This window comes from Orcinus orca, chromosome 7 (assembly GCF_937001465.1).
Source record: "Orcinus orca chromosome 7, mOrcOrc1.1, whole genome shotgun sequence".
In the NCBI taxonomy this organism is placed as follows: Eukaryota; Metazoa; Chordata; class Mammalia; order Artiodactyla; family Delphinidae; genus Orcinus; species Orcinus orca.
Window position 1 is genome coordinate 59,654,675 of NC_064565.1, and position 13,101 is coordinate 59,667,775.

Sequence of the window (13,101 nt, forward strand, 5' to 3'; positions counted from 1 at the left end):
AACGGAAAAATAGTGGAACTGATCATTCTGATGGTGGTCCTTTCAAGAGATTGTCCATGTCTTCCAGGTTTCTGTGGCTCATAATCAGTCAAGCATACCAGCTAGCTGATAAGCTCCGTATTTGAGTACTTGCTCACATGTTATCTTAGATCATGATTTAGAGGCTTGGGATGCACAGTTTGCTTTGCCAGCTAGAGCCTATTTATGCTCTCAGAAGACAGAGCTGGGTCTTTATTGTATTATTCCATATAATTCAGCACAATGTAAGTACTCAGTATATGTTGTATAATGAATGACAGACCAGTTTTAGAAACTCCATTTTTACCAAGTACAATTTGCAAGCCAATTTATGTCTTTTTTGAGGCAAGGTGGTAAATAAATTTTTAATTGCTACGATTTAAGAATTTTCTTGGGTATGACAGTTGTCTTAAAGAAGGCTTCCAACTTGTACACCTAAGAATAGCCTGAAAATAATATTAGCATTGGTCATACTTCCCCAATTTTAGGAAAGGAAAGAGAAACTAAAATTCTGTTTCAGACATTAGTCTGTGAATTAAAGAAAAAGAAAGTTTTGGGACGAACAACGACAAAACAAAAAAATATATACTTTTGTCTTGGTCTTGTGACTTTCCTTGGAAACAAGGTGAGCTGCCTCTCTGCTATCAGTTAACAGTGGAGGAGAGTTCAACTGTGTTCAACTAATGTATAAATAAAGTAGATGGGTTTTTTTCACTTCTAAAAAATGGCAGGTTTCCGCTTCTCAGAATCATCTGACTTATATTGGTAATTTAACTGAATGCTTATAAAACTCAAACAACAAACAAAATGGTTAAGATGTAATAAATCCAAACAAGCTTTAGCATATTACGTTTTGAAAACACAGAATACTGTGCTCTCTTACAAATCACTTACATGTGCTTAAAATGCACAAAAGAGCCCACCCACGGTAAACAGCAGGATATACAAATTCTCTTCTTCTGTCTTTTCAAAAATGAAAGATTTACAGAAGACTTTGAATAGTGTAATCCTCTGGTTTGTACCTTAACATGATACATAGTTCAGCCATGAGAAAAGAGTGAAAATACCAATTTGGAGCTTTTTTGAGTGAAGGGTAATGGTTTCTGGAATTTTCCTTGAACCCAAACTCGGTGCATTTTCACTTTTTTTTTCCTATTAACTTGTAAGCGACGATCGACCAGATTTTGCTTCTCATTTAACCCAGCCTTGCAGAACATATCGTGGACTTCCCCTGTGAGACAAGAATGGCAGTCAAATGTATGATATGTGACTTGGGGGGAGGGGCAGTCAGGAACAATGGAACATTAATGGAATGAATAACCATCTGAATTTTCATTTATACCAAGAAACATTCTCTAGTACAAATTGGTGAAGGAAACCCATGACACCAAGTGGTTTTCTTCTATTTCACACAAACATACCAAGTATAAACAGTTGAACACAGCAGGTGTTAACAGATATACAACACTATCGGTTGCAGCTTTCAATATTTTGAAAGGTGCCCAGATCTGAGTTTTTGTTGGTTTGCAGAGACCCCAAATGGCACATTGTAAAAGTACTCACATAAGTTTGGGCAAAGTCCTTGAATGAAGGATTCATTTTAAATGCTTTTTTAAAATGAGAAATTGACAAGAGATAAGTAATTTTCTATGGACTCTTAAAATCACATTCCCTCTTTTGGCTGTGGCACGTCATCAATTTTTTCATATCTGGGCTAACAGTACCTCTGAAATGGAAACTTCGTTAGGGTATGAGGATGAAACAAGTGATTCTTTAAATTGGAAAAAGATTAAAAGGCAAAAAGGCCACTTCCAAGCTTTTACATAGAACAGTTATAATCACTAAGGTGTAAAGACATCTAATGTTTATTCAACTCTTGAAGCCTCATTTTTAGAGCTTTTAAGTTTCTCCCTGCAAATAATACCCAAGGAAAGTTTTTACAGCTAATTATTTCCTCTTATAGATAAACATACCTTTTGTAAAGAAATATGCTCTGGTACCATCTCCTCGAACATAAAAGTTTTCAGATAAACAATGCCCTAAAAAAAAAAAAAGAAGTGTGACAAGAGAAACTTAGTATTCCTTAAGAAAACCACCACCACCACCACCAACAAAATTGACATGAAATGTAAACACAGCATTCTTTAAAACACAAGAAAATAACTCCAAACTGAATATACCATTACCTCTTTTAAAACGAAGCTGAGTCTTATCGTATCTTCCATAGTCCCGAAATAACAGCATTCCCCCAGGTTTCAGTAACTTGGACAGTCGGTTTACAACACCTTGCATCCTTTGAAAACAAAGCAAGAGACTCTGTGGAAGTCTTGTTTTATACGTCACATTTAACCTCCTTAATGATAAAATAAGCACAGCTCAATGAGGCCAAAGAAATGTAAGCCACAAATATAAGGGGAACAAAACCAAAAATATTTTGTATAGAAAGAAAAAAGGACACCAACTTGCTAAATAATCAGATTCAAAAAGCCTAGAATATCAAGAAATCACCCAAATGACCAGAGCGGTAACTTCACAGAGCTTGATGTGTAATGTCAATGCTGAACTGCAAAACCACATAGACATTCCTGATATTAACAGCAAATTAAGGTAGTTCCAAGGCAGAAAAAAATGAAGTCGTTTCATTTTCCTTGCAAGATAAAAAATATGCCAGAACTGTCCCAATCAGACATACCTAAACGGGGATCACCTTTCCTCCAAAACTAGCTGCTTTTCCTCCTGACTTCTTTATTTAGTTCAAAGGTACTAAATTCACCGAAGTGTAACACCTCAGAGAAATCTTTGACTCCTTTTATTTTTCTCTTCTTCCACTATCCTCAGCACAACCATTTGGTCATCAAATTGTATGTCTTTTTTAAAAAACTACATATTTGATTGTTTCTCTCTCTCGTATCCCATTGGTACTCCCTTAGTATACAAACTCCAACATCCTCAGGCTGGAAACAGAACTGCTTCTTAACAGGTGTTATTATTATCCCTGCCAATCCCTCCTGCGTATTATTGATGAATTAGTATGCTTAAAATGATGGTTTTGTCAAATCATCCCTTTGCTCAAATTTTCATGATTTTAATCCACAGGATAAAATCTTAGTTTCTTATTTGAGCCCTTAAGATCACCTACAACTGACCTCAATCTTTCCAACATCTTTCCCACTACTTCCTAATCTGAGGCATCTTTAGCCAAACTGTTACATGCTTGGCTCTGAGCAGTCCATGCCTTTGCTCATGTGGTTTCCCCTCAAAGAATTCTCTCCTCCTTACTCTTTGCCTATTTAAATTCTATTCACACTCTAAGTCCCAGCTCAATACTGGGAAGCTTTTATTACTTTCTTTCTTTTACTGCTTATTCTACCCATCTGGTTCCCAAACATGACCCCTTGCAACTGGTTTGTTTTTTTTCTTTAATTTATTTTTGGCTGTGTTGGGTCTTCGCTGCTGCGTGTGGGCTTTCTCTAGTTGTGGCAAGCAGGGGCCACTCTTTGTTGCAGTGTGCGGGCTTCTCACTGCGGTGGCTTCTCATTGTGGAGCACAGGCTCTAGGCACGTGGGCTTCAGTAGTTGTGGCATGCAGGCTCAGTAGTTGTGGCTCACAGGCTTAGTTGCTGCGAGGCATGTGGGATCTTCCTAGACCAGGGATCGAACCCGTGTCCCCAGCATTGGCAGGCGGATTCTCGACCAATGTGCCACCAGGGAAGCCTGTGACTGCTTTTGATTTAATGTTCTTGGTTAAGTGTTCAAGGCCTTATATGTGATTATGGTACAGAGATGACAAAGATTTCAGATCTCATATCAAGCCAAGTGACTGACATTGGCTGCCGACGGAGCTCTACTGCAAAGGACTCTTAAGACTCACAGGGAATGACAATCTACAAAATCAATTATCAATGTCTGCCCTGGGCAGAGAATGGTAAATGGCAGCCTGTGTACTAAGTCCTTGCTGTCTCTGCTTTATCCAAGCTTCTTAAAGCTTCTGAGCATACCTTATTTTAAAAATTAGGGGTTTTGATCAGATAATCTGTAAATTCCTTCCAATTAAAACACTGTTCAGGGACTTCCCTGGTGGCACAGTGGTTAAGAATCCGCCTGCCAATGCAGGGGACACAGTTCGAGCCCTGGTCCGGGAAGATCCCACATGCCGCGGAGCAGCTAAGCCCATGCGCCAAAACTACTGAGCCTGTGTGCCACAACTACTGAAGCCCGTGCGTTAGAACCTGTGCTCCGAAACAAGAGAAGCCACCACAACGAGAAGCCCACGCACCGCGACGAAGAGTAGACCCTGCTCCCCGCAACTAGACAAAGCTGGCACGCAGCAATGAAGACCCAATGCAGCCAAAAATTTTTAAAAATTAAAAAAAAATTTTAAAACACTGTTAAGTGGAATAACGGGGTGAAACAGTATGTCAGGTTATGAAAGAAATAAGTAGTAAGAAAATGAAAGTAACTATGAAAACAAGAGAGAAATGACAGAAAAAGGTGCCATGATTAGAAAAAAAGCTCTTTAAAAAACCTGGAACCTAAGTACATGAAAGAGAAAAAGAAAAGTATTTTTCCTTGTTTATTTTATTACAGGTTATTTTCACACTGTGCCTATATCCTTAGAATTTGACAATTAAAGAAAACCATATCTAAACCTTAAAATATTCACTTTCTGGATAAATGTTTTACGTACAGAGAAAAAAAATCTCTTTCTGCAATTATTAGCAAAACAAGCATGAAACGAAAACACAAAAAAACAGCCAAATACTTCAAAATGTAGCCTCCTTCTGCAAATCCTCTCCTTCCAACTATCCTTTAAAGTCTGCATTGCAGGTGAAGGCAAGAGGTGGGGAGCTGCTTCCCTTATCAGCCCATCTTGGGTCAAAATGCAATTCCAGAGCCAGTTCCTGAGAAATGCAGGTGGGAGTGGCCTGCAGGTGAGATGGACAAGAATGGGGGAAAGCCCCTTTTCTTTTTTCATCTGACTTGGGCCAACTCTGCTATCCTCACCTATCGCTGGATGGAGGGAGAGGAGAAGGAAAAAAAGAGATTAAAAAAAAAAGAGTGTTTATTGACTATTCGATGCTTAGATCTTTAGAAAACATATTATACTTTTATTTCAATAACAAGAAGGACAGCTACCTATTTTTTTTGTAGCCTTCTATGGTTTACTCCCATTTAAGCTGGGACCCCAAGACTCAAGGTCTAGCTGAACTCCCAAGCTGACAATAAGCCATTTTTCTAGAATCTTCCTGGGGCTGAATCTACTACCACAGTGCTAGATGACCCTAAAGATACTGCCTTACTTTTCACTTACTATTACCCAACTTCTACTCATTCACCTCATTTTTAGATCATTTCCACGTAGGTAAGAAAGTAGCTACTGACATGATACATCTGAACTTATTTTACAATAAATAAATAGAATGAATATATGTACTATAAAAACAATCTTTCCAAGATATCTGCTTCCCCTTCTCTTTAACATTCAATTCAACTCATGACAAAAATACATTATCTAAACTAATTGAAATAGTCTTTTTGAGGTCTCATTTTGAATTTAAACATTTCCTGTTATAGATGTCAGAAAATCTTGTTCACTATCCACCTACTCTATCCTTTTTATTATTCATCCTTTTAACTGTGAAACAAAACACATAGGTGACATCCTTCTACCAGTACCTGAATAATGCCAACAGTATAAACAGATTAGCAGAAAGAAATAGGTTATAGAAACTGGGAGGAAGTAACTTCATGGAACTTGATATATCTCACCAGGTACAATTATATATTTCATTCGTTATTTGGAAATCTAATTTGCTTTTCCACAAGTAATCAAAGTGCACATCTCTGAAAGAGAAGTGAAAGGACTGTAAAGGGTCCTAGTGACCTTATAATAGCAAAGAAGGAAGGACACAATACTCGATTTCTTTGGGAAAGAGTCACACTCACCAAACAAAAAGCGGTTGATGCCAAGTCCGTATCTATTACCAGAAGATCACGAAAACCCAATTTTAAGAAACATTATGAAGGCACAACTCCTGACACTTACCACATGTGTCTTAATACATACAAGGTGGCAAAATTTTAAGAAAAGTGATCATTTTAATTGCTGGTAATATCTCTTTGTGCTTCCTCTTTAGAGAAAAGCTGTATTTATTATTTCAAAACCTTATGTGAACTAAAATATTTAAGTCATGAATATTTAAATGATGGCACTAGGCCAATCTTAGATTATAAAGGTCCGAGGTTAATCTGGCAAATTTTGATAACCCCTAATTCCCTAGTGGGCTTCTTTAAAACAAATATTTTAAAGCCCATCGATAGACCAGTGTGAAGCCAAACAGATTTACAGCCCACCTCTTCATGAACATTCAGCAAGATGCTAAATCAAAGATGTTTGTTTCTGATCACCAATGTACAATTTCCCTCTCGGGAGTCTATTAGGCTGTTCTGAATTTGTAATTTCCTTGAAGCTCTGTCACTTTTAATAGGTATGTGTCTTGCCAGAAGATGCTTACTTCATTCTGACAGTGACAGAAAGCTCACTAAAGAAGTAGTGTCACCAGTTTCTTTCTGAAAGTCTGAAGAAAGGAAAAACTACATTTAAAAGGCTGCATATTATACATAATGTAGTTCATTGAATGATAAATTCAAGAATTGTCATTTTTGCTTTGATAGTTTTGAAAGCCACTCCTGATAAAGGGGCTGTACACATTTGCTCTGCCCTTTAGTCTTCATTTACCTGTCAGGATGAATGGAAGAGAGCACAAAGACGAGGAGAATGACATCCAGGACCCCATCTGGAAAAGGGTAGGGTAGGCCATCGTCACACACGTCATGAACAAAGGCACAGCACTGGGCTGCTCTGTATGACGTGTGCGACTGTCATGATAAAGGAATGAAAATACAAAAACAGTTGTTAGCAGACTTCTAGTATTTTTCTCAAATTAAAAAGGTCAATTTAACTTCTCTCAAGTGCCTTTCTTCTATAAATTTGATTTTTGGATTAGGTATTCTGTTAGGTTATTTCAAGCTGTCATTAAAAATTAAGTCTAGCACTTGGACTTGATAACAAATATTCTTTTGCAATCCCTCCTTAGCTTGAAAAGTGGAGTAGGGCAGTCTTTCTGAGTCAGTAGGCAGTGTTGCTGGAAGCCCACCCTGTGTTACTTCAGAGGCACTGAGATGGTCCTCGGTTCTCTCTCTCACTGCTTATTCCATGCCTCCTTTGGCATTAATATATAAATATCCTATAGTACATAATGAACATTAGGTAATGGTGATGGCTGTACAACTCTAAATATACTAAAAATCACAGGTTTGTATACTTTAAAATGGTGAATTTTATGGTATGTGAACTATACCTCAATAAAGATGCTATTTTAAAAAAACCACATCCACACACAATTTGCCTATAAAAACAACACTAGAAGGATATATAGCAAAATACTAACAGTGATTCACTCTAGGACTCTAAAAAAGCATATTATAGGTAAATTTTATCTTCCCCTTTAGGCTTTTCAGTATTTTAGAAAATGTCTACAATGAAAAACTATTAACTCTTATTACCAGAAATTATGTTCCATGTGTTTACTATACATTTTTGTTAGAATTTCCATTCCTCTTCCATTTCCTAAAATTACCTCTTTTTGCTATGATAATGCTTACTAGCATTTGGGAATTGGTCAAATAAGGCCCGGTTCCCACCACTGTTTTCCTTACAGTTGAGACATTTTAGATTTGTAATATATGCCTTTTCAGACCTTTTTTTTTTTCAAAATTTTTAATTTAATGAGTGCCTAGTATGTGCCAAACTGTGTGTAAAGCTCTAGGGACATAAATATAAATACCACCTTGTAGGAACCACTCTCTTGAACTCTATATTAAATCCCAAACAACTTCTATTGTTTTAGGGTAACATCTTAGGCATCAGTTGATGATATGATTTGCAAAACTGTAACAGCTCAGTTAAAAATGGTCACAGATTACATCTGATGCAGTTACATTAAAAAAAAATCACTTCAACAGCAAAAAATTAGATTTTTAATATAGCTCTCTTTAAAGAAAATATAAGGCATACCTTTACCAGCTCCACAGCTCCAGAAGCAAAATCACAACAATAAAGAAAGAACTCTGGAGCATTCCTATGAAAATGAAAGAAATATTTAAATCTAGAGCCCAGATATGCTGAAGCTACAGAAGAAAGGAAAGTGTAGGTTTGAATTTGTTAGTATTCCTTTAACAGAATTTTGGATGACACTTGGCTTGTTGTTTCTTCTTTTTAGACACTGTTCTCTGCAGTGGTGTGTGGATGCCTTCATGTTGTTTCTGAACCAACATTATCTCAAACACTTATCAATTACAGGGTGACTTTCAAATTCCTGCCCTGATTTTAAGGCCCTCCATTATGTGGGCCTACTTGCTCTATATCCGATCATACTCTCCCAAGGGAAACCTCCAAAGCCATCCATCAGCATTGCTCAATCTTCCTCCTACCCCTCACAGGCACTCTTTCTTGTCTGCCTCCAGCCAGCGTGGCCTGTAACTCCTCTTAGCTTAGCCAAGTTCTATCCTCTCCAAGGACCCTCAACCCCCAGTTGCATTTACGTGCTGTTAAATATAATATTAATATGTTTATATTAACAGCATGTAAATACAACTTCTAAAAATAATAAAACACTAATATATTCTTATCGTTTCAAGTGATTGTCAAACTTTTCTTTCCTCTGCCGTTGCGGAGCACAGGCTCCGGACGCGCAGGCTCAGCGGCCATGGCTCACGGCCCCAGCCGCTCCGCGGCATGTGGGATCTTCCCAGACCGGGGCACGAACCCGTGTCTCCTGCATCGGCAGGCAGACTCTCAACCACTGCGCCACCAGGGAAGCCCGACTTTCAAACTTTTATTGAGCCTTATACATGGACCAAGCATTAGAATACAAAGTAGTAAATGAAACTGTCTAATAAAACTGTCTAGTAAGAGTATGGGATTTGGGAGCCAATTACACCTGTGTTTAAATCCTGGATTTGCCAGTTATTAACACTGAATTTGACTTAACTTCTCCGAGACTCAGTTGCTTTACCTACAATACGTAAATAAAGTAAGCAAATTCAGGGGTTTTTTTTTGGGGGGGTGATGTTTACCCATATGAAAATCCTGACTAATTTTAATTGGCCTCCACTGAACTTAGACAAGTTCTATTTGGTCTTTACCTGAAATTCAGTAACAATGGCTGAGCCATGGTTACTAATGGGCAGGCACATACAGCTGTCCCTTGAACAATACAGGTTTGAACTTCGCAGGTCCACTTACACATGGATATTTTTCAATAGTAAATACTAAGTGCTATATGGTCCGTGGTTGATGGAATCTGCGGATACAGAAGGAACCACAAATACGAAGGGTCGACTGTAAATTATTCGTGGACTAACCCCCCACATTGTTCAAGGGTCAACTGTACTTTGAATTTTGTGGGTCAGTACCCTTCCTAATCATACCTTGTATGCTATTAGCAAAGGATCCTTGCATCATCTTGCTTAGTAGTGTGTCTGAATCACAGAAAGAGATCAGTATGTCCTAAACAGTAATTATAGGTATGGTCCTGGCTCTTGTGGATTTTATAGCCTAGTTGGGGACATATACAATTTCTATAGAAGTGTGCATAAGGCAGGCACCCTCAGGTGAAAGTCTTAAGAATTTTGAAGGAGGGGGATGGCATTACTAAGTGGGAAGAAGGGGAAAGGGTTTAGAAGTGGGAGTCACATGCTAGGGATGAGAAGCAGAGTGGATCCTGAGAGCCCAGTGTGTGACGGGATATATGGGCTTTGAAGCACATAATTAGAACTTCCAATTTGATTCAGGAGGCATTTTAAGCAAGGAGGACTTCTAAATAAACACGGAATATAAGCACAAATATGCATTTAGCAAAATCTCACCCAGGCTTGCATTACTCTCAAATGCTACTCATTGATGAATACTACATTCATGTATAATATTCATATATAGTATAGTATTCATATATAGTGCCATTCTGTGGCACTAGGGGTTTGTATTCAAATTAAGATCTGTCCAAATAAATTAATGTATCATGAATAGGATATGGTTATGAAAAGTTAACCAGTACTGAATCAAAGTTAAAACTTGTGCTGCTTATATTTTCTCATCCATCCCATATAAAAATTGTGCTTTATTGCAGCATATATACCCTTATTGTTTCCTATGAAATCCATATATTTGTGACTTGTAATTGTTGGTTGGTCACACATGTTTGAAATGTCTCAAAAAACACTCAGATACATATAGTACTATGTGGTATGATGGCTAAGGGCAAGGGCTCTGAAACAAGACTGCCAAGGGTTGAATCCTGGCTCTACCACTTAGTTGGGTGACCATGGAAGAGTCATCTAATCTCTCTGTAATTGGTTTCTTCATCTTTATTTTTTAAAATTAATTCTTTTATATTGGAGTATAGTTGATTAACAATGTTGTGTTAGTTTCAGGTGTACAGCAAGGTGATTCAGTTACACATATACATGCATCTATTCTTTTTCAAATTCTTTTCCCATTTAGGTTATTACAGAATATTGAGCAGAGTTCCTTGTGCTATACAGTAGGTCCTTGTTAGTTATCTATTTTAAATATAGTAGTAGTGTGTATATGTCAATCCCAAACTCCTAAGAGATAAATATGGCATCTAAGTTGGTTGTAAGGATTGAATGGACTCATATATGTAGAGTTTCTAGAAAGGTGCCTGACTCAAGAGTAAGCACCTAATAAATGTTAGTCATTCTTATTATTGTTGCTATCATCATCACCATCATCATTATCATCATTGTTATCATCATTAAAGGAAGATCTGCCTCTGCCTTCCAGGAACTTAAAAACTTAAGAAATTAACATGGTTCTATAAATACTTCCATATAGCTCAAAATGCTTCTCTGGACACTGGCACATCTAGCTTTTATGAAAGGTATGCAGTCTATCTTTGGGTAGTAGTTACTAAACACTCACAAGATACAGAACAGTCTAGTAAGCTAAAGGAAGGCCTGTGCCATTTGCCATGTGTCCTACCAGATGGCAGCTTGACCTCTGAAACTGAATTCCCACTGCATCAGCAACCCAAGTTGGTCTTGTGATCACCCAATGACTTTCCAGAGCTTTTCAGTAAAATCGGCTGACTGCCTTGGCCCTTCTCCCAGCAAACAGGTGTAAATATCACCACTACCACCACACCACCAAGCACTCTCTTGGCAAGGGGTTTAAGAATTAAATGATCCTTGGAGAATGATATGACCTCTCAATTCCAGAGGTCTAATTATGGTAAAATATTCTAAAAATGTAAAACATTAATCTTATACTCTCCAAAAGTAATAAAACACAATTTCTGTGGTGGGAAAAAAAAAGTCTAATCCTCCCTTTGGAAGGCTAATCACTGGTTGCCTTTTAAAGATGAATTAATTATCTCAGGTTATTGAGCTACAGTGATTTCTAAAATATGAATATGAGGCAAAAAAAAAAACCAAAAAGACATATCCACAAAGAAAGAGTCAGGGGGTGAGAGGCAAGAGCTTGCAATTATTAGTTGGAGGGAGAAGTAGAAGAGGGAAAAATACAACTAACAAGTGGGGAGCCAGAGGTATTAATCAGTCAGTGTGTACCAAGCTCTATCTATATTGTATTGTTAGGCTACCTGAAAAATCAGATTAGAGTAAAATATGCTCTTTACCTCAAGGAATATATGAATAGTAGTTGAAGAAATAAGACATAGAGAAACGATATGCTAAATAATAACTTGAGGTAAGTCATAAAGTAACACACAATCAACTGCCAGTGTAGTAGATTTATGTGTATTACAAGTTCAGAGATCACGGGGGTGAAGGAATCTGGCTACGTGGTATAAAAGTACAGGAAATTTTGGCCCAGAAATTGGAAAAGGGAAAACAAAGAAAATAAGTCCCGAAAGAGGAAGACCATTCAGAACTGCAAATTGGCCAGCACCACTTCTGGCTGGACACTTTAACTGGTAATTTGATGATATTAGGGAATTACTTAATTTTTATTATGTTAGGTTTATAATAGTAATGAAGTATGTCCTGCTTTTTGGAGATCCATCATAAGTACTTAAAGTGTCATGATGTTGGCCTTATGTTAATAACTGTTGAAACAAGGTGGTGGGTGTATGAGAATACACTGTATTACTCAGTTTTTCTGAATGCTTTTACATTTTCACAATGGAAAGTTAAAAAAAAAAAGACTTTCTTAAATTTAAAAATAGGCATAGTGAAAAGACTGAAAGGAATTATAACAAAAATTCTGTCAGCAGCTATGCTAATGGTGGTGGGAATAATGGGTGATTCCCCCCAACCCATTTTCCTCTAATGGGAACGTTCTACAAATGTGCTTATGTTGATTTTATAATGGAAAAATAATGGGAAAGCTATCATGTAAACTTAAAAAAAAAAAGGGACTTGACAGACCAGCCATAGGTAAAAGGTGTTAAAGTTTTGTAAGGTGTATCTTCTTCATCACCTACTAAAACACATAGGTGAGGTGGTGAACGGGAAGGGCAACTCAGGAGAACATCTTTGCTCCTATCCCCTACTTCTGCCTTTTTGAATCTTAGGGTTAGGTGCTATAACTCCAAACAATTTCAAGTCTAGATACAGTCATTTGAGAAGGTTTTATACTGGGTGTGGCTCCAGAAGTGATGACAAAAAAATGAGTTTAAAGCTTACACTTTATTTTGTGTAAGCTTTAAACTCTATTCTCTATGTGTAAAATGACACCTAAATAACCTGGAGGGGTAAATAAATCTCTAAAGTTCAGCAATTCCCAGCTTAGCAGAAGGATCCAACCTCTTACTCTCTTCTTATTCCCTCATCCACATAAACACAAGCTTAAAAAATTACTTCAACTCATGGTGGACAACCCATGCCTGTGAAACATTATTTTCAGAGTAATTCTCAGTTCACATGAAATTAGACACTCAGCCAAGACACTTCTTTTGAAATTTCCTTTAGTCATTGTTTATACAGGAACAAGAACACTACTGGCATATACATGACAACTTTTTCCCAGAATTTCTCAACC

At 37.4% G+C, this 13,101-nt stretch overlaps 1 protein-coding gene across 7 annotated transcripts in view; it reads right to left on the minus strand.

The window, feature by feature from the left end:
* Positions 1-13,101, minus strand: part of METTL8 (methyltransferase 8, methylcytidine) — a 139,601-nt gene that overhangs the window by 61,301 nt on the left and 65,199 nt on the right. For 4 of the 7 annotated variants that reach the window (XR_007478401.1, XR_007478402.1, XM_049712274.1 and 1 more), the window contains exons 7-11: positions 8,095-8,158; positions 6,757-6,896; positions 2,205-2,311; positions 1,992-2,057; positions 1,086-1,249 (exon numbers count right to left, since the gene is read on the minus strand). Coding sequence is in view for 5 of the 7 variants with exons in the window: in XM_049712274.1 (XP_049568231.1) it covers positions 1,086-1,249; positions 1,992-2,057; positions 2,205-2,311; positions 6,757-6,896; positions 8,095-8,158 (541 nt within the window). In the remaining 2 variants the exon portion in view is untranslated. Of the gene's footprint in view, positions 1-1,040; positions 1,250-1,991; positions 2,058-2,204; positions 2,312-6,756; positions 6,897-8,094; positions 8,159-13,101 lie in introns of all 7 variants that reach the window. The other 3 variants (XM_049712276.1, XM_033423568.2, XM_049712277.1) reach the window with 2 other exon arrangements.